Here is a 24,754-nt window from a genome sequence, read left to right as displayed (position 1 = left end):
CCATGCTTGCTAGCTGGACACATGGATACTATAAAAAAAAAATCTTATGGATACTGCTCAACCAATCACTTCGCAAGGCTTTGGTTGTATCTGTTCGTACCCAGCTAGCACGCAGAGAAGGCAATGGCACTACGTTCCCATGATCGCGACTTTAGCACTGTGTACGTGCCATACCAAATGAAAAATAGAAATTAAACCCCACCAATAGAAATACCAATATAAAAATTGTAGATTTTGTGCTTTTGTAAAGGAACAAAATTACAAAATGAGAACAAGCAGATACCTACAAAACAGTTGTATGATTTGCGCCGGATAGCAATAAGCTTTGCATAAATTTCTCGTAGACAACTCATATAAGCTTTATTATGTTTTTGTACAAAGCATCAAAGGTTGCACCTTTGGACTAAGAAACAATTAAACTGAAAAGAAAAAAGAAAAAAAAAAGTTCTTTTGAACCGGGACAGTGTCACGTAGCAACGAGTGGGCGGATGAGCTGGTTCAGATGGAAAAAAAAAAAAAAGTAAAAAAAAACACATCAACAATGCTGTCTAAACAAGATTACTCTCTATCTCTTCATGATGACAATAAAAACAATTTTTCCGTCAAAACATCTTCTCGGTACGAAAACCGACATCCAAAGAGGCAAAAAAATTTTGAGCGTTGCAACCTGCAAAGAAAACAAAAACAAAGGGTGGCTCAGAAACAGTCCAACTAATTAATTTTGGAGTGAATGAAATCAATTCTGAGACTAAATACAAGGCAGAAATATAAAAACTTCTGGAACAGCATAATTTGTCTTGGTAAGCAATAAGGTTCACTTCCTGAATGCATTTCTGTTGGGCGAATGCTGAAAAGCTACTTCCACCACATTCCTTTCGCGTTGTCACAAGTTCTCATTCTGCCTACAACTTGCACTCCACTTCGTTTCGCCTTGCAGTGGACCACAGCAGACAGCACCAGTTGTCCCAGCCAATCCAGCGGCGCGAACACGTCACGTGACTGCACGCTGTGCACGTCGCTCTGTCCCTCCCATAGGTTGCGCGACGTTCGCCCGGCATTAAATTGGTCCCGACAGCTAGCAGCGTTCGCTGCCGTTCATCGCAAAGTGAAACGGAGTACGGTGATCACACAGGACCCTTTTCCAAGTATCGCTTGCACTGCAGTTGTAATTATCTATATTTTTGCTCCGAGACTAAGACAAAAAAAAAAGAAGTGTGTAGTAAGCATGCAGTTTTAGAACGCTCATGAACAGCAACTCTCGAAACCCCGAACGCCCTCTAACTCGGAACTTGGGTGCTGGCAGCCAGAACGAGCCGATGCCGTCGTCGCCGGCGGCGCCCGCCGATGTTGTGACGAGGGCGCCCACCGTTCGGAGATAGTGATTTCTTGTTTCCAAGTTTGACAGAACAACAAAATCACTAGTCTTCCAGACGGGAGGGCCCCGGTGGCCGGTGCGGGAAGCTGATGCCGGCTTGCTGAGAACGCCCCGCACACGTCACTCCCCAAATCTGGTGTACCACCTCTAAGAAGCCACAGCACGTTTTCGGTTTGAGCTTTACGAAGTACTAGGTGTCTGGGGAAAGAAGTTTACGTCGTATTTTCCACCGCAAAAATAAACTCTGCGTCACCGAACGCTCGCTCTCGGCCCAGATGTAGCACTTGTGATCCGGACCAGATGCCAAAGCTTGAACGAGGCTCCGTTTATGTTTGCGGCGTAAAAAGAGATGCCGCAAGCTTTTTCCTTAGGCACCCGGTACACGTTGCGCGGTGCAATGCAGCCCCACAAACCCCGGTATGCAACGCCCCAGAGTCGAGGACGGAGGCCCACCATGGAATCAACAACAGCCAGCTGCAAACAAATCCTCCTCTCGAGGACCGGAACCGCCGCTTATCTCCCTGCAATGAGAACGGAGAGGTACGTCAGCACATGGAGTCCCGGCCAAGTTGGCTCTTCAACAAACCGCGATACGACAAAAAAATGAGCGTGTTGGAACAACTTTGCCCCTGGATGGCTGAGTGTGCACGAAATACCCCGAAGTGAGGACGATGCACACGGTAGAACCCGTTTATAATGAACTCGGTCGGATGCACTTGGTATATGGAGAATTCCTCGTTATAGAGATTTTCCCAGATTCGGCGTTTTCCTGAATTTTTTTTTGGGTGTCGGACAAGTAATACGTTAAAGGAAAGCTCAAGAAATAGCGTGCCTTAAGAAAATGCACTTAAATTGTCTTCGCTTGGACTCCAGGATCCCAAACGTCGATACTATGTTTCAGATTGTTGCACGTTGCCCCAAGTAGCCGAAAGAGTGCTTTCGAAACAGCATTCAAGCCCCTCCTTCCCGGCGCGTTTGGTGCAAGGGAGGAGTCGCGTTGTGTTCTACTGAGAGCCCAACGCTTCCGCACCTTCAGCAACGTTGGTTCACACGGGGGCGTTTTTCCAAGTTACGTTACGACCACCTACGCTGCGAGTCGCCAGGATATCCGTGCTTCGAATGAAGCGTGGCAACCGGTTCAAGGAGCAGCTCTGTGCGTGACGTACGAATGTCCCGGCGACTTGTCAGGTAACGTAAGAAGTGATAAGAAAACAGCCCCGTCCAGGGGTGGATGCAGAAATTTCCTGCGCGGGGGGGGGGGGGGGGGGGGGGGTCAGGTGTTATCGGCGTACCACATCTTTAGGAACCCCCTCCCCCTCTCCCTCGTCTCACGCTCCAAATTTTATGCATGCAGAAATCCAGAGGGGGGTCAAGACATCCGGACCCCTCCTCTAAATCCGCCCCTGGCCCCGTGTGAGTCTGACCTTAACTCGAGCAGTCGAAAACGCCGCACGTGTTCCACCACTAGCAGCATGCGCAAGGCAGTCGAAACTCCCGGGCATGACATCATCTTCGATTTTCCTCGCACCTATTGATACTTTCGCGTCAAGTTCTCATAATATTCAATGTCACGGGACAAAAATATGCTAGAATTTACCCCTAACTGCTTTCTTCAAGAACTTCTTGGGCTTCCCTTTAAAGCGTACAGGACATGCGCATACACGCGTGTCCCCAATAGAACTTGGAAAATGTCCCAGTACCGATACAAGAAAACAAAACAATGGGTATGGTTCACAAAAAAAAAAAGCAGCAGTCATGCAGACAGCGAGGAAGAGGTGGGGCGGAGGGCGTACTTGAATAACACAGCCTAAAGCTGTAGTTGTAATTAGTGTTCTGCAAATTTTGCTGTTTTTCTTATCCAAGGACAGCTCCAAATGGGTTTCTTTCGGTTTTCCCCAAGCTCGCTAAACCGGCTCAGCTGTTACTATTGGGGAATAGCAGACATACCGAAAACATACAACCCTACGTATAAGGACAATATATCGCATATTTCGGCACATCAGAACCCGAACACAACAGAATTTCAGACTCACAGTTTTTAAAAACATGGACTTTTTTTTCGTCGACTGGGAAGCTGCGTGGTTTGTTATAAAAGGGTTGCGGACATATTTATTTATTTCATTGTCTATACTGCCAGCTTTCTCTCGAACACAGAGGCAAAAAATGCACACAAAACCGTAATAGAAAGCAATACATAACAGCACAATGAAGCCAAGAACAGAAAGCAATACATAACAGCACAATGAAACCAAGAACATGACAGAAAAGTGCTTAAAAGGAAACTAAACATCTTTCTGAGAGGGTTTATTTATGGTCATAGCACAATCTATAAAATCTTAGCATCCAAAAAAAAAAATGAGATCTACGCGTGGCCAATTTCTCTATTAAAATCAATATCAAAGATCAATTACCTGGGAACTGTCGCCGACACCAGATGACGCCATCGGACGAGGAGATGCACAGGAGAAGCCCTTCTCCTCGTCCTATGGCGCCATCCGATGTCAGCGATAGCTCCGAGGTAATTCATCTTTGATATCCATTTTAATAGCGAAATAGGCTATGCATAAACATAATGTCTGGTTTCTTGGGATGCTAAAAGCCCATAGATTGAGTTATGATAAATAGATGAGTTATGATAAATAGACTGAGTTATGACTAAGATAAATAGATTGAGTTATGATAGACTATCGCAGAAAGTGGTTTAGTGCCCCTTTAAGTAGAGAATTGTTAAAAATAGTCGGTCATGCCGAGCTAGCACCACCTCTAGGGAGCTTGTTCCATTCGCTTATAGCACTTCAATATATAGTCGATGACAAGTTGAGAACCGAGCACATGCTCCAACCTGAGTGCAAGCTTTCTGCCCTTGATAACATTTCGTCCTACGTGCAGCCAGAGCCCGGCGGAAAGCAACGAGCACGCGCTGGATGCGGAAAGTCCGCCAAGTTCTCAACCTGTCACCGACTATGGTTCTGCACAATGGTACAATGACTGACAAATGGCGTTTGTTTCTCGTAGGCCTAGTTCCCACCGCTCACCGTTGTAGCTGCCCCTGCCAGAGTAGCCGCCTCGAGCTCCGGTTCCCCTGAACGGCCGCTGGAAGTCCCTGAAATGACGTGCGTCTGCTAAGCACCCGCTGGGCCACCCAAACCCCTCTTCATCTCGAGGAACACTTGGCTGCCTCGAGTGGAAGGAAAAGAGCACGCCCCTCCACTCCTCTAGACTGCCTGGAACCTTAAGAAAAGAGCTATCTTAATCCTACATGCATGTTTTGAGCTGCATTGGGTGGTTGTTTATTTATTTACAGAGTTCCTACTACGCCTCGAGGACATTATTGTAGGAGGTTAACATTTTTTTCAAAGTTTATAAGCTTTCCCGAGCTAAATCAGCGAAATTTAGCTTGAGGTTTCCCGCTAAACTCGGCAGCAAGTTAGTCAGCTAAATTTAACGTGTTAAATTTTTGTGTCACAGACTTTGTTAAACACTTTTTTATGAAACTTTAGCCCTAAACATGATCTGTGCAAAAAGCAAGAAAGTAGTTTTTACAATTTAATTGCCAGAGAGAAAAAAAAGAAAGGCCTTTTGTGTTTGAATTGTGTCCATTTCAATAAAACATAAAATAACTTATCTTAAAAGGACGCACACATATCTTAAGTCACACATGAAGGAGAAAACTAGCAACACTCCTCTAGGGGGCTAAACTTTTCTTACTATATACAGTTCTTGAGGGGAAAGCACTAAAGCAACTCAGAAACTTGCTAAACTTTTAAAATGAGCCCAAAGTTATTCTTTTAATTTCCTTCAGGCTATCTAACGCTCAGAGCAGACGTAGCACTAGCACCAGTGTTTCTGTCTACACGCGCTAGTTTTCATAAAGGGTGTGCTTCCCCTGAACTACCTCCTTTCACTTACAAGAAAGTTATTTTTTTTAATGTTTTTGGACAGGACACATACGTCGCACAGTAAGTTTTCCCCGGAACGAACAACTGTTTTTTTTTTCAGCAACATTTACGCTGTTGGAAGCATTGAGAGCGATTCCAAAATGAACTTTCATTTCAAAGTCGACTTCGCAAAGCAGCCACCGCAGGCTGAGAATGGGGGGAGGTCTTTCAGTTGCCCGGCCTTCAGCGCGAGCTCCCAACCTTCAACGATGCATCCGCGTCACCCAAGCGTCGAGTGCACGCATAGAGAAAGGCAACGAGCGCATGCCGGAGGCCGGGCGCTCGAAAGAGACTGCACTCTGCCGTCCTCGCCTTCTCGGCAACCCTGGGTCAAATCGAGGAGACAAACCCTCCCTCCTCACCTGGGCTGCGCAGTGCCCCCTCCTCCCCACGGGGCTCGTGCCTCCTCCCCGTAAGCCCCTCCCCTCTGGAGAGGGAGGGCGGCCTGGGGGGCCGCCGAGGGGGCGCCCCAGGGGGACCCTCCGCCCGCGGGGCCGCCCCTCTTGGGACCCCGGCCAAAGGGCTCCACCGGCTCGTCCCTCCAGAAGGGCACTGCACCCACGCCGCCGCCCCTGCACCGCCCGAGAAGCCGCGTTTGAGACGACGCCCACGACAATGCACGACTGGCGTTCGGCCTACGGTGCCAGGATCACAAGGCCCAGTAACGCGACACTCTCAAATTTGTGGGTCATTTGTCGGGACTGCTGTCGATTAACGGACGGAACGGGATGCTCAACACAACGGTTTGTACCCAACCCTGGGGCTTCGTTCGTTACAATCGACCTCCCCCGACTCGTTTGCGTACCTATGTTCGTTAGAATGTTTCCCTAGCATTTTTTGAGTGAATACTACCACGAGGGCCACACAGATCTAAACCCCTTAGAATAAATTTAAGAAATCTGCTGTGCATGCAGACACTGCCATAAAAGTAAAGCTAATGGCAAATATGTTCCGTAAAAAAAAAATAATAGTAGGAAACTTTTGTTTTAATTGGAAGAAGCAAATAAGAAGCAAAAATTTCCAATGGATTAAAGGGCCCATGAAGCGAATTTTGGGCTGGGATAAATGAATTTAGAATGGTAGTTTACTAATAACATGTTGTTTAGTGGGCCAAAAGAAAGAAAACAGAAAATCAAAAGCCCGAATTTTGATAGGAAAATTTGAAATCATGGCAGACTATTTCATCCTCTTTCCCTTCGAAAGCACTCTGCCTTTTCACTGTGATACATCTGCAATACTCCAAGCGCTTCACACGGCCCAAATGCACATCACACAACACCGAACCTGCCTTATTCCCTTCACCCCTAAGCTGCCAGTGCAGTGGAAGCACTTGCCAGACCAATCAGCCACCTCCCTTTCATCACCTGACCTCATTCTCAGCGCGTGGGTATGCACCAGAGAGCGTGGTCATGTGGCAAAAGTGTGGCTGCCTTGAGCACGTAGCTTCCACAGCACTGCCCACTTCGGGGTGAACGGGGTGGGGAAAGCAACTTTTGTTCCGGTTTTGAGCGACAAGCTGATCTTCTAGGAGGACAATGGGTACGAGCCAGGGTCCAAGCAAGAGGGGACTCCCTCCTCTCTGTCTTCGTGAAATGTTTAGTGCAATGCACAATTTGTGAGTGGAGGAGGAAAGCTAAACAGGAAAAAGTTGAAAAATTGCTTCATGACCCCTTAGTGGGGAGTTTTTATAAGTCCAAGTGAAAAAAACATTCCTGCGGGCCATTAGGCCCTTCGATTGGACAAACCAAATTGCCGTTGCTTCACGATCACTCTCTCCTCCGGAGCAAAATTTCACGACTGACTGGAACTAATAAACTTGACGACAACTTGATAACATTGACAACAGCCAAGTTGATCTAGTGACAGTGACCACAACTGATTTCATCTAGCAATGTTGACGACACTCGAGCCTAATAACAATGACTACTGAACTGATCTAATGTTGACAATAACCGAGTTGATATACTGTAATAATGTTGACGACAACGGAACTGATGAATAACGTTGATAACAGAGTTGATGCAGTAACAAATGGTGACGGCAACCGAGTTGATCTATAGTGGCGACAGGTTAACAATTCAGGGAAACTCCTCCCCCTCTTTCCACTTTTACAGAGCGAATGCTGGAGAGGAGGTTGCCTCCTCTGCAGCGTTCGCTCTGCTATGGTGGGAGGAGCTATCCCTCAATTCTTAGGCTGTCACCAACTATAAAGTAACGTCGATAACCGAGTCAATATAGTAACAAATAACGACGACAATCGAGTCGATTTAATAACGTCGACAACACGGATGATCTGGCAATGCCGACAACAACCGCATGAATCTGGCCACTCACCCACGCGGTCCCGGCGTGGGAGTCACCCCGGTCACTCCCGTGGTGCTCGTGGGGCCCTCGGCAAAGCCGCCATACTCTTGCGCAAACTCCGGGTCGAAATTGTGGGGGTCGTACGGCTTGTTCAGACCCTTCACGGGGGCCTGGGGAAAAGGAGACACACAGCAACGTTGCACTCAGACAACCGTAGAAACAAAGTCCCTCAAAACCGTTGACAGACGAAAACTCGAATGGAAAGGGGCCTCAGAACCAGAAGAGACCGGACTATCAGACAATCGTTGAATTTAATAATAATAGTGTTCATTTCGCAAACACTAACTATACAATATTTCACTTTAAAAGAACACCCAACTCTCGAAAGACACTTTTTTGTTAAGTCCTAGAATAAAACACACATGTCCTAATATGAACTGCCCCCGGAAAAAAACACATTTTATCAGAATATTTACGTCGCGAGACACATTACGAAGTAGGGGCGATTCTCATATTTTGGAACATTGACCCGAGATAGACGTGTGTTTTGGAATTGCTTCTAAAAACACTAAACTCCTCACAGAACTTTCTTTTTTTAGGGGCGAAGCTTTTGAGGGTTTAGCCTTGTCCGGCATCTGTGCTCGCAATGATTGCCATCCCATCCGTCTTCTTAAAAAAAGAAAAAATGTTTGCGCAGTCGACAGGATTCAAAGCTGTGCGGGGAGACCCCAATGGATTTCTAGTCCATCGCCTCAACCACTCGGCCACAACTGCGGGACGAGTAGGGGGCTCGGAGATGTGTAAGTAACTCAAGAGCTGGGGTTTATGTCATGCATGAAACGTTGCATTTAGCCACTCAGCGTCTATACAGGAGAGGGTGCTGCCGTCAAATGCGTATATAATCGCAATAAACTTTGTAAGCATTAGCTCAACGTTTATAGATGAGAGGGCGCTGTGGTCAAATGCTCAAATCCGTATATAACCATGTTCTATACCAGACATTCTCTTTCTGACATGGATGAAAACAAACGAAAAGCTCGGCATGCTGCGGCTCAGCGTCTACGCAGAGAGCAAGCTGCTCCGGAGAGGATAAAAAAAATCAGCACCATCATCAGCACTACCTATGAACAAAATCAGTATCATCAGCACCACCAGAGCTTTGCCCGAATCAACATCAATCACCACGTGGAGATGCGGTCATTTTTTCTATTTTTTAAATGCTTAGGTTGCAGATGAGTGTTACAAAACAAAATTTCTCCGAATTTTTTTTTTCTTTTTAGCCCAAGGCTTATTTTGCTAGCATCATTTTGAATGACAACTAATTTCAAAAGGTGCCTCTTTTTCGGCACGTTGTTCCAAAATAGAAGCACAAAATAAAAGGCTGTCGCAATAAGCAAAAAGAACATCACAACCTAAATATTGCACTTTTTTTTTATTTTCTCTTCTTAATTTCTTGGTCATTTCTTCTTAATATAGTGCTCCTTCGTGCCCCCTCCCAAGTTGGCATTACACCTTCTCACAATGTTCCATTATATTTTCCTTGGGGAATCTCAACTCTGTCTCCCTATAGTAGTGTGCAGTGCCACCGAAGCCCCAAGCGGGACAAGGAGAAAAGCCGATTTTGTAAAATTTTTGAGGGACTTTGCTAATCTCTTGACTCAAAATAGTTGGTCCGAGTTAGGGGGGAGGTTTTTCCTTCTACTCTTCACCAACCGCTTGGGTTACGCTCTCACTCCTGAACCCTCGGTACCGCTACGTGCCACTAGTGAGTCAGAGTATAGGGCTTAAAGGGACACTGACAGGGTATTTATGCTCGCCAAGGTTTTTATTTGTGCACAACTGCACAGAACACAACTTGCGACTCAAAATTCGTTTCCTTTAAGCCCCAAAATCGCCGATCGAGAGCTGGGCGGTTTGTGTCACCTTCACTCTCTCCTTTGTGGTCCATGTGCCGTTTTCTACGGTTTAGACACAACCACCAAGGCAACCAAAGTCGTGGGTCATCTAAGGCACACACTGAATAATAAAAATAAAAGAAAAATATGATACCCATTTTTTTTGTGGCTTCTAAAAGCTGCAAACATGCTAATTAAAAAAAACAAAAAAGTTGCACAGCCACGCGACTTCCAGCAACACTCTCCCCCTTTCTTCCTTCTCCCCAGTCGAGTTTCAGTTTCGAGCAGTTGTGTTTTTTTACTTTACTAATAATATAAGCGACACTGTAGCAAAATAATGACTGGGTAGTCTTCTGACACTATAATAAATAGGTTAACAAAAAAAAAAAAAAATTTGGGGGGTGTTGGTGTTCTTTTAACGTGCGCTTTGTGTCATGATGTGGCGGGCGGGAACGCTCACCTCCGCAATGATGTCGCAGATCTGCTTGATGCAGTCCACCACGACCGAGGGCGATCCAGTCACCTTCACGATGCGCTCCGTGGAGCCGGGGCAGCAGCTGCCGTGCACCTTGATGTTGGCCCCCGTAGACTGAAAGACAGTTTGGGCACACGGCCCGTGCAGTCGGCAACAAGCTAGGAACCCTCCAGCGCCAGCCTCCGGCCTCGGACAAAACCTCGTTGCCCGCACAGAAAAAGCCCGGACAAAAGGAAACGGGCGTGCGTTGGAGGCGGAACTTCTACCGGTTCCGTAACCTGTCGTCGACCGCTGCAAACAGCTTTAGCTTAGAGGGCTCAATGTTTTGCAAATGTTGCAAAACGTTGGCGTAGAAAATATTTTGCAAACATTAAGTTGTGCAATACAGAGTGATATGTTATGCATTTGTCACCTTGAGGCTATTTATCTGAGGGCAAAAAATTTTTGCAACTTTTCTTTCTGAGGGCAACTTTTTGAAATGCAAAATTTGAGAAAATTAATGTTTGCAATACAGAAAGCCACGCTCGGGGTACGGCACTCTTTTCCCTCATCGTCCTCCGCCGCCACAAACGTCATTTGCCCGTTCGCGTACCACGACACTTTCTTCCGATATGACAGAAGTGCCGTTGACTAAAAGAAGCATCTAGAGCCGAATGAAACTCCCGCTTATGCCAAAGCTTGACGACAGCATGTAGCTCTCATCGATTTTTTAGCATTTTTTCCGCTCGGAACAGTTTTGGAAGGGACGCCCGAGACATGGACCGGAGGAACCCACCTCTCTCAGCTCCTTGATGCGGCAGCCGGCCCTCCCAATGACGCAGCCAGCGTGGCTCTGGTGCATCAGCAGACGCATCTCGCTCTCCGAGCGGCCGTTCTGGCCCGTGTGCTGAGCAAACTGCAAAACCCTTGCGGCCTCAGACCCACGGCTCGTTGGCGAAGCAAGAGCCCCGTACGCGTCGGCGATACCCCGGCGCCAGGAAAGAGTCACCGACCGGTGCATTTAGCGTGTCCTCGTTCGTGGTCCCCCTCCGTGTGGTGAGGCGGCGGAGGTGGACGTGGCAAGCGCCCGCTTCGCAGGAGGTCGCTCTCCGGCTCGACGGTTTGTGGAAGCTTTGGCAGCGGAAGTTGGGACGATGCGACACAGATGCAATCGCGTTCGCTCGTCTTTTCTTGTCAAAACTTCCGCGACCAACCGCCGAGATCGCGATGGATCGTGCGGCGTATTCCGTCGCCGCTTTGGGACCACATTCGACGCATGGGCAGTATCGGATGCCAAATACACCAGTCGGAAACACTTTTCAGGCACTGTAACCATGCTGCCAGAGATAGTGCAAGGTACCTAATACAATCTCTCGTGTGCATGCATCAGAAACCGAAATTAGAAGGTGCAGCATCGGTCGACGCACGTATACGCCGTACGAGTGGAAAGAGTTTGACGCCAACCTCGAAAGTACAAAATCAAAATGCAACAAACCGGCAATCAAACACTCACACTAATAGAGTCACTTAAGGGGAAGCTGAACCGAAATTTGGATTTCACAAATAAGCTTGCAGAAGTGTTCAATGGGGTGCCATAAACCACGAAACATCATTCTGGAAAATAAAGGAGCGAACGAGGGAGAATGTTCACGTCGTCTTATTGCAGAAGAGTTGAGAAGGAGGAGATATGGCCTCACTCCCTTTCCACTCTGCACCCTGGTGGAGTCAAAGCGAAAAGAGGAGGAAATGAGAATCGCAAGGTCGCGCGTCTTTTTGGCCCTTGTGCGAGCGCCTCTCGTCTTTTACAAAAATACGATGATCTGTTGGACATACTGCTTTATGAGAGACGTTTTGGGATTTGTAGCGATTGTTTGATTCTGCATTGTGTTCTGAAATTCGATTTACGGTTCAGCATTCCTTTAAAGCAAGAGGGAGCGTGACCTGGACTAGGCTCGACGAGAGCCTTTCCATACAAAGTCTTCGAAACTAGCGTACTCTCCGCCCCACTCTTACACAAAGGTGTAGAGGTGACTTGAGCGAGCACGTTGCTTCACTTGGCATTTCCTTCACTCGAGAGCATGTGTGAATCAGGTGCAAGACGCGCGCCCGCAGTAGGCTTGCGATAATTCAAACTTGGATATTTCCTATAGTCAGTTACAGGTTAAGGAAAGTTTTTGAGGGAAAGGAAGGCTAGGGAGGAGAAAGCAGACAGAATGCTGGAGAGGAGGAAAACCTCCTCCTCTTTTCAGTTTTGTCAGCTTCCTCCCCAGCCTTCCTTTCTCTCAAGAACTTTGCTTAAGCTGTAACTGACTATAGTTATGGTTAATTCAAACATGTTTAAATATTCTGCTTGTCCCGTTATGTTTTCAGCGTATTTATTATTCGCTTAATTCAAACGGCATTTTCATGTAGTTCATACTTTTTGATCTCACAGCCCTGTTGAGTGCACTTCTTACCACGCACCTACGTACTGAGGAGAAGCAACGCCGTGGAGCTCGCTTCTGCTGGTGTTACTTCTCGCCGGCACTCCGTAAGTGAGCTCAGTGGGGCTAACAGTCCACAATAGACCGCATTTTTGAAAGATGAACAAACGTAATTCTGCCTTGAAGAGTCACATACTGTCTAAACAGTTCTCGATACACATTACTGAGGGATGAGTAAACTTATCTCGTACATTTCACCTGTGTTTCACGTGTGGCATACCCTCTTATGATCGGGAGGCCCGTGTAGAGGAAATCATCCAATATCTGCTTTGTATGTGGAGCCATTCGTATAACAAATCATAACTTTAACTTGCATCACATTTAGGGTAATTTCTGATAACATAAACAGAATTTGTGGCCTCCTGGAGTTTGAATAAATGAGTGTCTACCGTACTGTCGAAGGTAGCAGATGTACGCTGGAGACGGGACAACTGAGACGCCTCCCTGCTGCTTTCATCTTGTCGGTGAATAGCCTAAAAATTAACGCGCACGAGAGTCGACGCCCAACGAAAAGAAGAGCAGAGGGAGCCGAACCTGGGTACTCACGTCATCCAGCTTGGGAATGATGCTGGCCAGAATTTCTCCGAGGGTGTCCAAGTCTGCCACAATGGACAAGATCCTGGGGGGACAGCCGCAGCGTGCCAGGGAAGACAAAAGCAGACGGATAACACTCCGTCGCGGGGGGCACCCACCCGCCCACCGTGCCCCAAGATCAACTCCGGCCCAGAAAGTTCCGCCCCCAAAGACTTCATTGTCAACCCGCTTTCAAATTTGGCATATTAACGCAGCCTGCGGTAGTAGACCTAAACTCGTGCCCCAGATACTCAACAGAAGAGCACAAACTTGCGTTTGGAAGTAGTTGCCTTCGACTATCTTTGATCAGGCTATGAAATGTCTATACTTGGTCTCGAGAGTGGCGTGCACTGCAAACACCTCCCAGATAGCGAGGCCCTGCCGTTGAGGGGGCGTTGGAGAAGAGCTATATCAGGAAAAGCAAAGGCATTCTAAGAGCATACCTCTGCAGAATGCTCGCTTTGTATTAGAACCGAAAGCCCTTTCCACACTTGACATCCAACGACAACGGCGAAGACCTCTAGAGACAAAGGTCTTTGCTCGCACCTTTCTGTCCGCAGACCCGACAACGCTCCTACTTCACATACTGCGGAAGACTGCACGAGGCCAAAGCACCGTCGACGCCAACATTTGAAGGATGGCCACGGACACATGCTGCAGCATTTCGGAGGATACCCCCTCCTCCCACGGGCAATCGAAACACCCTATTCCTGGAATCTCGCATTAAATCCCAGACGAGCGGTTTTTAAAATAGGGGCTTTCTGGGCCGGACTTGACCTTTGGACGAACACTTAAAGGTCAACACCATCCTTCTTTCCACCCCCAAAAAAACGTCCCCAATCAGCTGACCTTCCACGCAAAAGCAACCACATTCTGTCAGCGAAGGGATCCTGTGCTGACGCCTCCCCAATATTCCAAGCTGGGGATACGACGGTCGAGCGCAGCGGGCAGCATCCGTCTGCCACACACAGAGTGCAGGTTCCCCACGCCACGATGAAGGGGGCGTAATGTTCGGCATACTCGAAAGGTGTCGTCGTTTTGTTAGAGGCGTTGTAGGTGACTTCATTAACGAGCGGTGGACGAGTTAGTGAGGCATTCACGCAGGCCCAAAAAAGACTTGCACTCTCGACCCGGCGTCTTTTCTGCACTTCTCTCTTTTTTGGCGGGGAGGGAAGCGACATTTGGGAGAGGGGTCCGCTAGGGAGCCCCACGAACAAAGGGGAGGACCGCGTTTAGCAAAACTCTCGTCCCCGGTGCAAAGGGGACCGCACCAGCCCCCGGACACTCCTGCAGTTACTACGGCGACATCTACGCGGCAATACGTTTTCTTTTTGATCTCAACTTGAAGATAGACCCCCGTCAAAGGTATCATCACTAATTGAAACGGCCGCTAACATAAAATGTATATTATTAGTAGGAAAGTCTGCCTAAAAATTCGAGCTCTGGACCTTGGTTCAATAAAATGCCGCCTCTTCTGTTGGACGTGTGGCTGATTCGTTCTGCAGACAAACTGCGCATCAGCAGGGACCATTACAACTTTTCAAACCAATCTACTTCCGAGGCAAGAAAAAAAAAAAGTTTACTACTTTTTGTTACTACACAACACTTGACCCAGGCAAAAAGATGCTTACTCTACAGATCCGAGCAATCAATTTTAAGCTAAAGACCACTTGTGAAAGTGGCAGGGACGTCACATCGAGTCGGGCCTCTAGATACGTTCCGGGATCGCGACACATGTTATGTGCGTTTCCACAATGGTAATGCCAATACTTGTAAAAACAAATTCAGCTTGAACTGTACTGATAGCAGGTGCACTGAAGAGATTTTTCACTTCTAGCTTTCTGGGGCTCTTATTGATCCACCTGCTCCATAAAATCTGAACAAAAATACAAATCATTTGTGTGTGACGCCTTTCGGTAAAAAAGTGTGATTCAAAGATTTATGTCGAGGACAATCGCATTCAGCATTGGCCCAGGTCACATGTCAGAGAAGGATTAGTGTCAACTCTGATGCTGATACCTTCTGTCACGGCCCTTTCGAATATCTGTCGATTCGGCTGAAGCCTCAATCGGGCTAAACCCTGCGAATTCGGCTAAACGTGCCAATTCGGAAATACCCAGTTCGGCCGAAGTGTCCATTTGGCTGAAGCATCAATTCAGCTCAAAGTTGCAAATATGGATAGACGTTCCAATTTGGCTTGTTTCCCAATTTGACCGGACAATTCAATTTGGTTTAACTTTCAGTTCAGCCATAATTTGCAAGTTGAGTGGATGCTTCAATTCGGCCCACTTTCCAGTTCGGCTGGAAGCCTCAGTTCGGCTCCAGCATCTCAATTAAGCAAAAAGGTTAGTCGGGTTAGTGCGGAGTATGCCCGCAACCACTGCAATCGTCAAAGGAACTCGAATCGCACTCTTTATACAGAGGCGCAGCGCACGTGCCAACGACAAAATAGTTCTTTTGAGGCCCACAGGCCGAGTCAGGCCGATCGAAAGCCGAAGTGAAAGACCGCCTGGGTGCACCCCGGCGCCACCTGGCAGAGAAGGGGGAGGAGGGCGTCCGGGGGCCGGCTAGAAGAGGGAAAGAGGTCCTACCGTTCTGGGCCGGGGCAGTCTGGCACCGAAATACTTGCTTTGAACTGGGGCAGCGGGAACGGTCGGGGGTCGGAGGACAGGGGACATTCGTTGGTGGCATTTGCGGTTTGCGTACGGGGTCACGCCCGACCAAAGGGGGCCATGGAGAGAGGGGAAGAAGAAGGGGCGACAAGAACAACGTTGCACTCGTCCTAGTCCGGGGGGGACCCTGGCCTACAGAGGCACCTGCTCTTGCCCCCACCCGCGCCCCCCCCAAAACGCCCACACAGACACCACGTGTCGCGCCCTTGTCGTCTGCAAACGAGGCGGGAACAGACACGCAGCGCCAACCACCGCGAGTCGCCGGCGTTCCCGTTGCCGACCGGAGACACCGCTGCCTCAAAACTCAAGAAGAAACAGCTAGTATTTTACTTATCCGCACGACTTTGTGCCCAACGAAACGTGCGGCAAATCAAAGCAATGTCAAGCTTAAAAAAAGAGAAAAGAGAAAAAAATCTAACAGCACATTAACTGTGCCAGCAAACCAGAAAAGGCTGGTCCTCTGTTTGCAACTCGGCAGAAACTCGAGACAACGCCAAACTAGAGCCACTAGAGTAACAATGGAGTCGCAGCACCGGGGATTAAAGAAGGGAACAGAACGCAGAAAATCCCGAGTGCCGACACCGGTTGTTCCGAGAGAAAGAATGAAAAAGAGAGTGGCAGAAGAGCGGAGAGAGAAAGCAGATGAAAGGTTAGGTCCGTTCCATTCTGCTGCAACGAGTTCAAGTTGCTCGAGCGCTCGTCAGCCAAATTTCTATACAATGAGCAATCCCGGTGTTTTCCTGCAAGGAAGCTAGGAAAGAGCTACTAGGTACAGACGTTGCAGGCAACGTTTTGCCGTTTCTTCGTGTATATGAGGCGTCACCGGCGGTAGGGGCCCGTCGAGACCGCCGACGCCCGTGCCCCGCCGTTCCGCAGCGGTGCGAATGCATGGGACGTTTTCCTCTAGATTATTATATAAACTCTATGCACGGCGCCGACTCGGTGCTATACCAGCACTCCGCCGCCTGTGACCCCACCTCCTTTTACTCACCAACACCACAATGCGCTCACTCGGAGTAGACTTGGCACTGACAGTAACGCAGACTTTGCGTCAAAACCGATATGCTAACCTTTAAGCACGGCGTATCGAGTGGCTCTAAGTAAAACGGACGAGCTTCTGCCTCGTTTACAAGCCGCAACATTGGCCTCGGATCGGTTGACTCCGACCGGCCGCCGAAAGCGGCCAATCGGTGCACTCCACCTTCAAACGCGGCAAGGGCTTTGGGACTTGGCGACCCGGGAACGTTCCGGCGACTTCGCGCCGACCGATTCATTGACATTGGGCATGCTTCGAGAGATGCCCGTCGTTTGCAGACGATGAGGCCGTCGGACCCTCGCGAAGTCCGACATTGTTCGCGGCACAAACCTGCCCCGCGAAAGCGACCAAGGCCGGACAACAGTAAAAACGAAAATAAAAGAAAGCGAGCCACGTTCCAGCACAGCTGCAGGGACCTCGTCAATGGCATCCGTTCAAACGGAAAGTACCGCGTGTCCGCAGGGTACCGGAGCCTGGACTACGGCTCGCACGAAGTTCGACATCTTCTTTGTCTGCCCCGGAGAAAATTCGAGACGAGACGCGACGGCTTAGTCGTCGCCTAGCCAAAGATGGTCGCACAAAGATAGGGCGAGGGGGGATCGTTGGCCGAGTCTTTGTTAACGCACCGAGCTCGCAGCATCCGGGGCGAACGCTCGGGCCGAAGAGCCTAGGAGTCCCATGCTCGGTACCACCCTATCCCCGTTTCAATCTCGACCAGCTTCGTACCTGCATGCTATTGTGTACCCCTATTGCGCGATACACATACTGCACTGGCTAGGCTAGGTTCCCTCTGCCTAAACACACACAAAAGGAACAATGAAGCAGCTGCAATATTACAATTGGCCGAGAGCCGTCGCTTCATTTGGCACGCATATTTTTTGGTGTGTGCAAGCGAAAGAAATCTCCAGATGAGGTTACAGCATTCGTATATTTGAAGAGGTAGCAAACCCCACTGCCAACGATTGCCGGAGAGAAATATTTACGGGGGGGGGGGGGGGGGGGGTGCATGAAGACGAGACCAACGTGAACAGAATCTACACTCGTTAATTTACGGGTTGAGAATGCTTCATGCACCCGTCGCGAGAGAATGCCCACTGGCCACATTTTGCTAATGCCACTGTTGCTGTCTGTCAAACTGTGGCACATTCACCGTTCGAAGAACATAAAGAACCCCACCACTAACGGCAACTGCAAGTGTACGCGGCAAGAAACGCAGTCCCGAAAGTGCCGCCGGACCGAAAGTCTGTGAAAGCCCGTCTTCGGTTGAACCGTAGTCCAGACGCCCCGTCGTGCAACACGACACATGTCGCGGGTAGTCAGCCAGAAGGGAGGGGGAAGGGTTAGTGCCGCCAGGCCTAAAGATTCTTTCCATCTTTTTTTTTTTTTAGTTTTTAGTCAGGGTGCTAGTGGTGCAAGCAGGTGCCTTTGCCATTAGCTACACAAAACACACGCAATTAGAGACACGCAGCGAATCCCTCCGAACACCTACGGTAACCCGGGAAAGGGCGCAACACTGTCACACCCAACAAGAGCCAAAGAGTCGACCCGTACATAGGAAGATGGTGGTGCAAGTTCGCTTGCTTAAAGCCGGTTCACACATTTGCACTCGAGTGCAACCAAATTCATCACACGACCGCAATGCATTTGAATGTGTCACGAAAACAAACTAGCTCCATCTACCGGGTGACCCTGGAACACCTATCTGCATATATTTCCTAATTATTTTACGGTAACTTTATATCTGCATATATTCCTTATTTATTTTATGGTACCATTCCTTCACCCTAAACTTCGAAACCTCTCGCCATGTTATAAGCTGCCATTTCTCGCACGTGGCGCTCGAAATAATTCTCACAATATCACAAGAACCCTCCCTCGTAGATAGTGCGTAGATTCAATTTTCCAAACACCGTAAAGCCTTCGGTCTGGTCACACGCAGGTCGAAGGTATTCTAGGGCCTCCATATATGGCATCAGTGTTGCATCTTTGCGACGTAAGCATTCGCAGGCGCTCCAGATGCACCCGGCCGCACTGAAAACGCAAACGTGTGAACCTTTACACCCTCTCTCGTGGACGCCGCATTACGAGAGATCTCCGTTGTTGAGAGCAATCGACGGTGCGCTCTTTCCCCGGTTGCCGACGGAGACCGTTTGTTCTCGTGCAACTTTTGGATTAGTCTCGACCTGTTCGCACGACCCGAGCACACCCCTTCGGAAGCTGGGTGCAACGCAGCAGGCACCGGCGAGCGTGGCAGGCAGACGCAGAACGAGACGACGTAGAGGGGAAGCTCCGGCGAAGTTTCGACAGTCGCCGATTTGTCTCGTAATTGGTTTGACACATTAATGGACGCGTCAGAACCACTGGTGACCAAAATTCCAGCCGCAATAATTATTTCCCGCCAAGTTATTTAGGTTTCGAGCTCGGTCCAAGAGGCCGAAAGGCTCCCCTGGCAACACCGAAGACGCGACGTCAGATGCTGTAATATCCTACCTGCCAAGTTCGGAGAAACCAAATCCGGGAGAATATCTAAGCAGGGGGGTAGCTGGTGTTTTAAAAAGAACAATTGACAACAAATCTGCATGAAGACAAATTCATTACATATATATATATATATTGCACTGCTCATGCTGATGGGATTGAAACCATCCGCTGTTATGGCAAAAACTCCTTCTTTAAGTGCGGGAGGGAGAGGGGGGGAGTCAATTTATGTTTTTCCGGGAGATTTTTCTGTCGATTGTACAACCGTACAAACTGGTCAAAATTCGGGAGTCTCCTGTGTAATACAGGAAACTTGGCAGGTATGTAATATGGAGCAAGAAAGGGGCAGTACAGCTCGTTCCTGATGGGTTACAAGAAGCTCGATGATCCAAAACGAATGCCGGTTAAGCTCGAGCCGGCAAACCAAAAAGCAAGCGCGAAATGCTCCGTTTTTATAGGCCGCCCGCTCGACTCGCGGGTTATGCAACGGGCAACGTCGCCCTGCCGGACAGCGCGGGAAACTTTTAACGTTGGTTTTGACATCGCCTTCGTTCGCAGTTTTCTCAATAGCCACCTTGAATTTAGAGGTAACCAATAGAGCACCCAAAAGGGTCAAACCTGGGCCCTCTGAAAACACGTTTAGTGTGGGCTGCCCGAAAAGCCGCCAGAACTCCCCTTCAATCTGCCTGCAGAGAAGCCGGAGGTGCGCTGCAAAGAGAGACACCTTGCCGCGGCAGTCGAACCTCCGAAAGCGGTCACGACAATGCGGAGCCGACGCCGCACCAAACTTCGAAGAGGGTGTACTGGCCGAAACGTTCTACCACCACCGAAACGGCCACCACCAGTTTCCTCGTGACGAACAAATGGCGAACGAGGGACTCGCTGTAGAACAAAAAGAGAAAGGCAGCGGTGCATGTGGCATGCTACCCCTCGAGGCACGAGGGCACGGCCCGAGCATGCGGGGGCGGGGACATGCGCACGACAGGCCCAAAGCACAGAACTCGTAAGCGAAAGGCAGCTTTTGATCGAGTAGCCAGAAAAAAGAAAGATCCGTGTGCTGCACTTGCCGCTGCCTTCCTCACTGACCCTTACACGTGGCCCATTGGGCCGGGCATCGCCTCCGACGGACCACGGAACACGTCTCGGTTGTGGGCATATCAGCGCCATGCTCTGCCACATCTACGATTGCCAAATTTCGCATTTGGCTGCAGATTTTACGGTGCAACTGTCGTATCTACCGCAGCACCTCGAAAATAAATAAAAATAATATTTTTTTTTTATTACAGGAGAGGTGCGCAGCGAGGTTAAAGCTTCTAAATTATTTTTCTTAATGGTTTAAATGTAAGACTTTTGTATGTGATGGTCGGTGTAGCATCATTAAAACCAGAAGTGGTAACAAAATATGTACGTTCCCCCCCCCCCCCTCCTCCTAAAAGTAATGCTTCTGCTTCAATTAGGGCACAAAAAGCTAATTAAGAAAATAAAAAAAATTATCCCTAAAATGCTGGTGTAAGCAAAAATCCGAGAATGTTTTGCCCGGTACTAAAAACGTCCATTTCAGAAGCAAACGTCCAACCAAAGCCGAGAAACATGTCCGCGGTCCTGTCTGCAGCGACGCTGACTTCGGAGGCGAAACCGACTGAAGAAGAGCAGTCGGCCGGCTCGCACGTGGATGGGGGTACTCCACCAAAAGTGCCCAAGGGAGATGCAACCGCCAGGGAGACCCCACTCACCTCTTTTCTCAGGCTGTTGATGTTGGCGCCGCCCTTGCCGATGATGGCACCAGCATTCTGGACAAATCAAAAGAGCTCCTCAGATCTACGCCACATTCAAACACGGCGCCTGCGACGCTTCTCCGATTGGCGCGCTTGTACGGCCAAAGACGCCGTCCCTCTATTTCTGCCCGACGTCGTCGCAGAGGCGTCATGCCGGCCGCAATTCTCGCGGTGTCGCAGCAGTGGGGAAAAACAAGGCGGACGGCTGTTCCGTTGCAGGCTCCTTTCCAGCTAGACGCACCCGTCAGAGACGCATTCCAGGTACCGCAATCGGGACGCAAAACCCTCCTCCCCATCTCAAATCCCAAATGAGGGGACAATTACTTTCCTCCTTTTCGTGCGCCATTCGATCCGGCCGCTTCGTTCGCAAGAAGGCCCCATATTGGGAGGGACCCCCATTTTCGGTACAAAGGCCAGGGGACGCAATATAGGCGGTCGCAATAAATCGGACAATTAAATTAAGTCGTTCGTTGATTTTTTTTTAGTTAGTGAAATTAGACATGGTTCCGATTAGAAACATGCCGGGCGTCATTGAAGACAACTAAATCGGTAACTTATAGAAACACTCGGAGCATCTGATCATTTGCGTTTTTGCATCTCACGCTCATCATACGAGCGGCAACTTAGGCACACTGCCATACTTCCCGCACGCTCTGAGCCTTCATAAAGTTTACTGAATTTACCAAAGCGATTTACAGTTGGTGACAGCTTAAGAGCTCTGGGGAAGCCCCTCTCACCCCTTTCCACCTTAGCAGGGCAGACACCAGAGAGGTCGCCCGCTTTCCAGCATTCCCACCAGAGGTGGGAGGAGCTTTCTCCCCTTAACCAGTCGCCGACTGCAGTAACGTCACCGCCAGTCACCCCGCAACTTCGCCGCAAATACTTACCCTGCTCTGAAGAAGGAAGCGAACGTCGACGGCGCGGCCACCGCTGCTGCGGGGCCGCTTGTTCGGGACTTCTCCGTCTCCCCGCCCATCGTCACTGGGCTCACGCTTGCCTCCACCCCCTGCCAAGAAAAAACAAGACCAGCGATTACACTAGTGACCAACGCCAACCATCCCAAAGCCACAGCTACACTGCTCGCACATCGTACAAGAGACACGGCGTTCGGTGCAGGCACGGTGACTGAATTATCTACGGGCAAGCCTCGGACGTGTTCAAGGATGTTTGCTTCATACACGCTTCGAACACGTCCGCAAACAGCCTTTTGCATTACGTATTAGCCGTGTGACCGTGCAGAGCCTCGTGTCGAAGTAGTCTTAGGATGGTTAGTTTGTGCTAACCTTTCAAAGCAAAAGGCAGTGACTATACCGACGTCTACTGCCAAAATATCTTAAAACTTGTTTTGACGTACGTCACTTATGTCAAACGTGAAAATAGTGTACTTATTATTTTCACGCTATTATTTAGACGTCCCCTGGTCCTCCGTCGATGCAGCCCTAGCAGTAAAGGCCGTTTCATGCTTCATTCTGTTGAGTTTCTGATCGTGTTGTCGGTACGCAGGACTCCATATTGACAGAGTCCTGCGTAGCTGTGCCTAAATATGTGTGGGACTGACCCCATGGATAATCCTTGCAGATGTGACGCACCCGGCGGCAACGTTCTCGGCCCTCGCGCGTCAGTTTGGCATGCAACTCGCATTAAAATTTTGAGCGAGCGTGTCTTTGCATGGTTGCGAAGTTTTACTTTGCACCTGGCTCCCGCCCCCTTTCAACCGGCTTTGCGAGTTTGTTTACTTTAGACTTTCTTTTTGCTTCGCGTATAATGAGCAGGGCAACTACACAACATTCAGGATGTTAAATAAAAGGTTGTGAATGCAAACATTGCTTCCTTCATGTCTTTTGACTCTTTCAAACTAAGAAAGGTTCTTACGCGGTTGTACAGATACATGCATTTCCCAACAGCAAATGCCATCCAATCAACTGCACAATTTACAACACGAGATTCAGTGCCTTTGTTTATATAAAGCACTCGAAATAAGTCATATAAAGGACTGGTGCTGCATTCTGTAATGTTGGGCACAACCAAGCAAGCGTTACATGTTGCCTAATAGCTAATGTACTTTGAGTGGTTTTTTTTTTTTTGTATTCAACATTAATAAAATGTTATAAAAATTGCGGCCAACTGCCCAACATTTGTTTTAAAAAAATGCGCGATGAACCACGCCGCCGCCCGCGAGCAAGAAAATATTTGTTTGGCTGCCACTTGCAATCACGTTCCAGTCCAAACTCCGAAGCTCCAAAGTTCAGGTTTGAGACGTCAAAATAAGGAACACCAAACATTTTGACACGAGACGAGACGTCAAAATGATTTTGAAAGCATTCTCGTGCCTTCCAGAAGTGGTGTCACGGATGTAAAATAATATTAAAAATTATTTTGGAATTTACTTTCTTGTGATTCATACGACGGTGTAACTCGTATGCATCTTTTTTTTTCTTCTAAGCGTAAACCTTAAAGGGGCGATGCAACAATTTTTGTACTTTGCGCAAATACCACCCACTTAGGACGGATCCCTGACATTAATGACCTATGAAACACGCGTTCATTTTTCACCCCACGCAATAGAAGTCCCAGAAAAAAATTAAAGAAAAACGAGCACCGTTCACCCCCTCAACTCGCAGCCAGAACAAGCGGCTACGTGATCTGGAGCCGATTACATGCCGCCAGTGTTGATCATAGCCACGCGCTGGGGTTGGCAAAGCACAGGGCACGCGCCGAGTTCCAGATATTGTTATGGCTCGGCAATTGTTGTCGTTGCAGCGATTGGACACAGGTCACTACACGAATGCTTCTCGAGCTAGTAATTATCACGAGCCCAAATCGAGTGCCCACGCAATGCTCGGGTCCAATCTATGAACCGCATTCAAATATCGTCATATGGGTGTACTGCGATCCCCACGTTACGTCATCAAATTTTGCAAAGGAGAGATTGAATGAAAATGATTGCTTTTGTCCTTGAAATTACACCGCAACAAAGGAGTTTCTTGGCCAGTGGAGTTGCGTGCGAGTATCCTTGACTCCCACTAGTGCCAGTAAGCTTGTGTATAGTGAAAAACATTCCAACTGAATATCGTTGCACAGCTCCTTTAATGGTGCAAATTTTCCGCCTGTATTTTTATCGCATTAATTTTTTCAGTGTGAATGTCCCACCCCTTTGTAATGTCCTAGAGTGGGCCTGAAGGCAGTGATAAAAATAAAAATAAATAAATATACCCACTTTTTGTCGTTTATAGACAGGGGCAGTGGCCTACGCAGGATTTCATTTCGCGGGGGGGCCGGACCAACGAGAGTAAAGGGGGACAAGATAAAAAGAGAAGAAAGTCCAAGAGAAAATAAAAGCATGTTCATTTTTTTTTTCCTAAGAACTATGCATTCTTCTATTAAGTAATTAAAATAAAGTTGTCATATTGGTTTTGGGATGATTATGATACATAAAAATGATGCCCCGGAAATTCCCCACCAGGAAGGCATTTGCATTGTACTTTTTTTATTTACAAGTCACGTCAAAAGAAGGCACCAGGGTAAGCAGAAAACAAGAATCATAAAAACAAATATTTTATGAGGCACGACTCCAATGCACAAAGCCTCCAGTCATCGGGGCCGATAAAACAATGATGCATAAGTAGAAACGCGGAACATCTTGATGGATAGACGATAGGCACTGGAAAGCTGCTCCACCATAAAGTACTTCCTATCTTAACCTGATCTAACCAACAAAAATCTCACGTGATTTGTTCGTTGGTGTCGATTTCTAAGGTTTCCAAAGTCCGC

At 48.4% G+C, this 24,754-nt stretch overlaps 1 protein-coding gene across 4 annotated transcripts in view; it reads right to left on the bottom strand.

Annotated features, from left to right (window-relative positions):
* Positions 1 to 330: 330 nt before the first annotated feature.
* LOC8024135 (heterogeneous nuclear ribonucleoprotein K) overlaps positions 331 to 24,754 on the bottom strand; it is a 42,471-nt gene continuing 18,047 nt past the window's right edge. Inside the window, exons 3-13 of one of the 4 annotated variants that reach the window (XM_029984967.3) lie at positions 21,871 to 21,989; positions 20,942 to 20,998; positions 15,614 to 15,657; positions 12,984 to 13,068; positions 10,763 to 10,882; positions 9,973 to 10,101; positions 7,648 to 7,787; positions 5,676 to 5,885; positions 4,411 to 4,478; positions 1,829 to 1,896; positions 331 to 667 (exon numbers count right to left, since the gene is read on the bottom strand). In XM_029984967.3, the coding sequence (XP_029840827.1) occupies positions 1,889 to 1,896; positions 4,411 to 4,478; positions 5,676 to 5,885; positions 7,648 to 7,787; positions 9,973 to 10,101; positions 10,763 to 10,882; positions 12,984 to 13,068; positions 15,614 to 15,657; positions 20,942 to 20,998; positions 21,871 to 21,989 (980 nt within the window). In that variant the 3' untranslated portion in view covers positions 331 to 667; positions 1,829 to 1,888. The remainder of the gene's footprint in view (positions 668 to 1,828; positions 1,897 to 4,410; positions 4,479 to 5,675; positions 5,886 to 7,647; positions 7,788 to 9,972; positions 10,102 to 10,762; positions 10,883 to 12,983; positions 13,069 to 15,613; positions 15,658 to 20,941; positions 20,999 to 21,870; positions 21,990 to 24,754) is intronic. The other 3 variants (XM_040211463.2, XM_040211464.2, XM_040211465.2) reach the window with 3 other exon arrangements.

This window comes from Ixodes scapularis, unplaced genomic scaffold (assembly GCF_016920785.2).
Source record: "Ixodes scapularis isolate PalLabHiFi unplaced genomic scaffold, ASM1692078v2 PGA_scaffold11__112_contigs__length_91849675, whole genome shotgun sequence".
NCBI classification, from domain to species: Eukaryota; Metazoa; Arthropoda; class Arachnida; order Ixodida; family Ixodidae; genus Ixodes; species Ixodes scapularis.
This window is presented reverse-complemented; position numbering and strand designations above follow the sequence as displayed.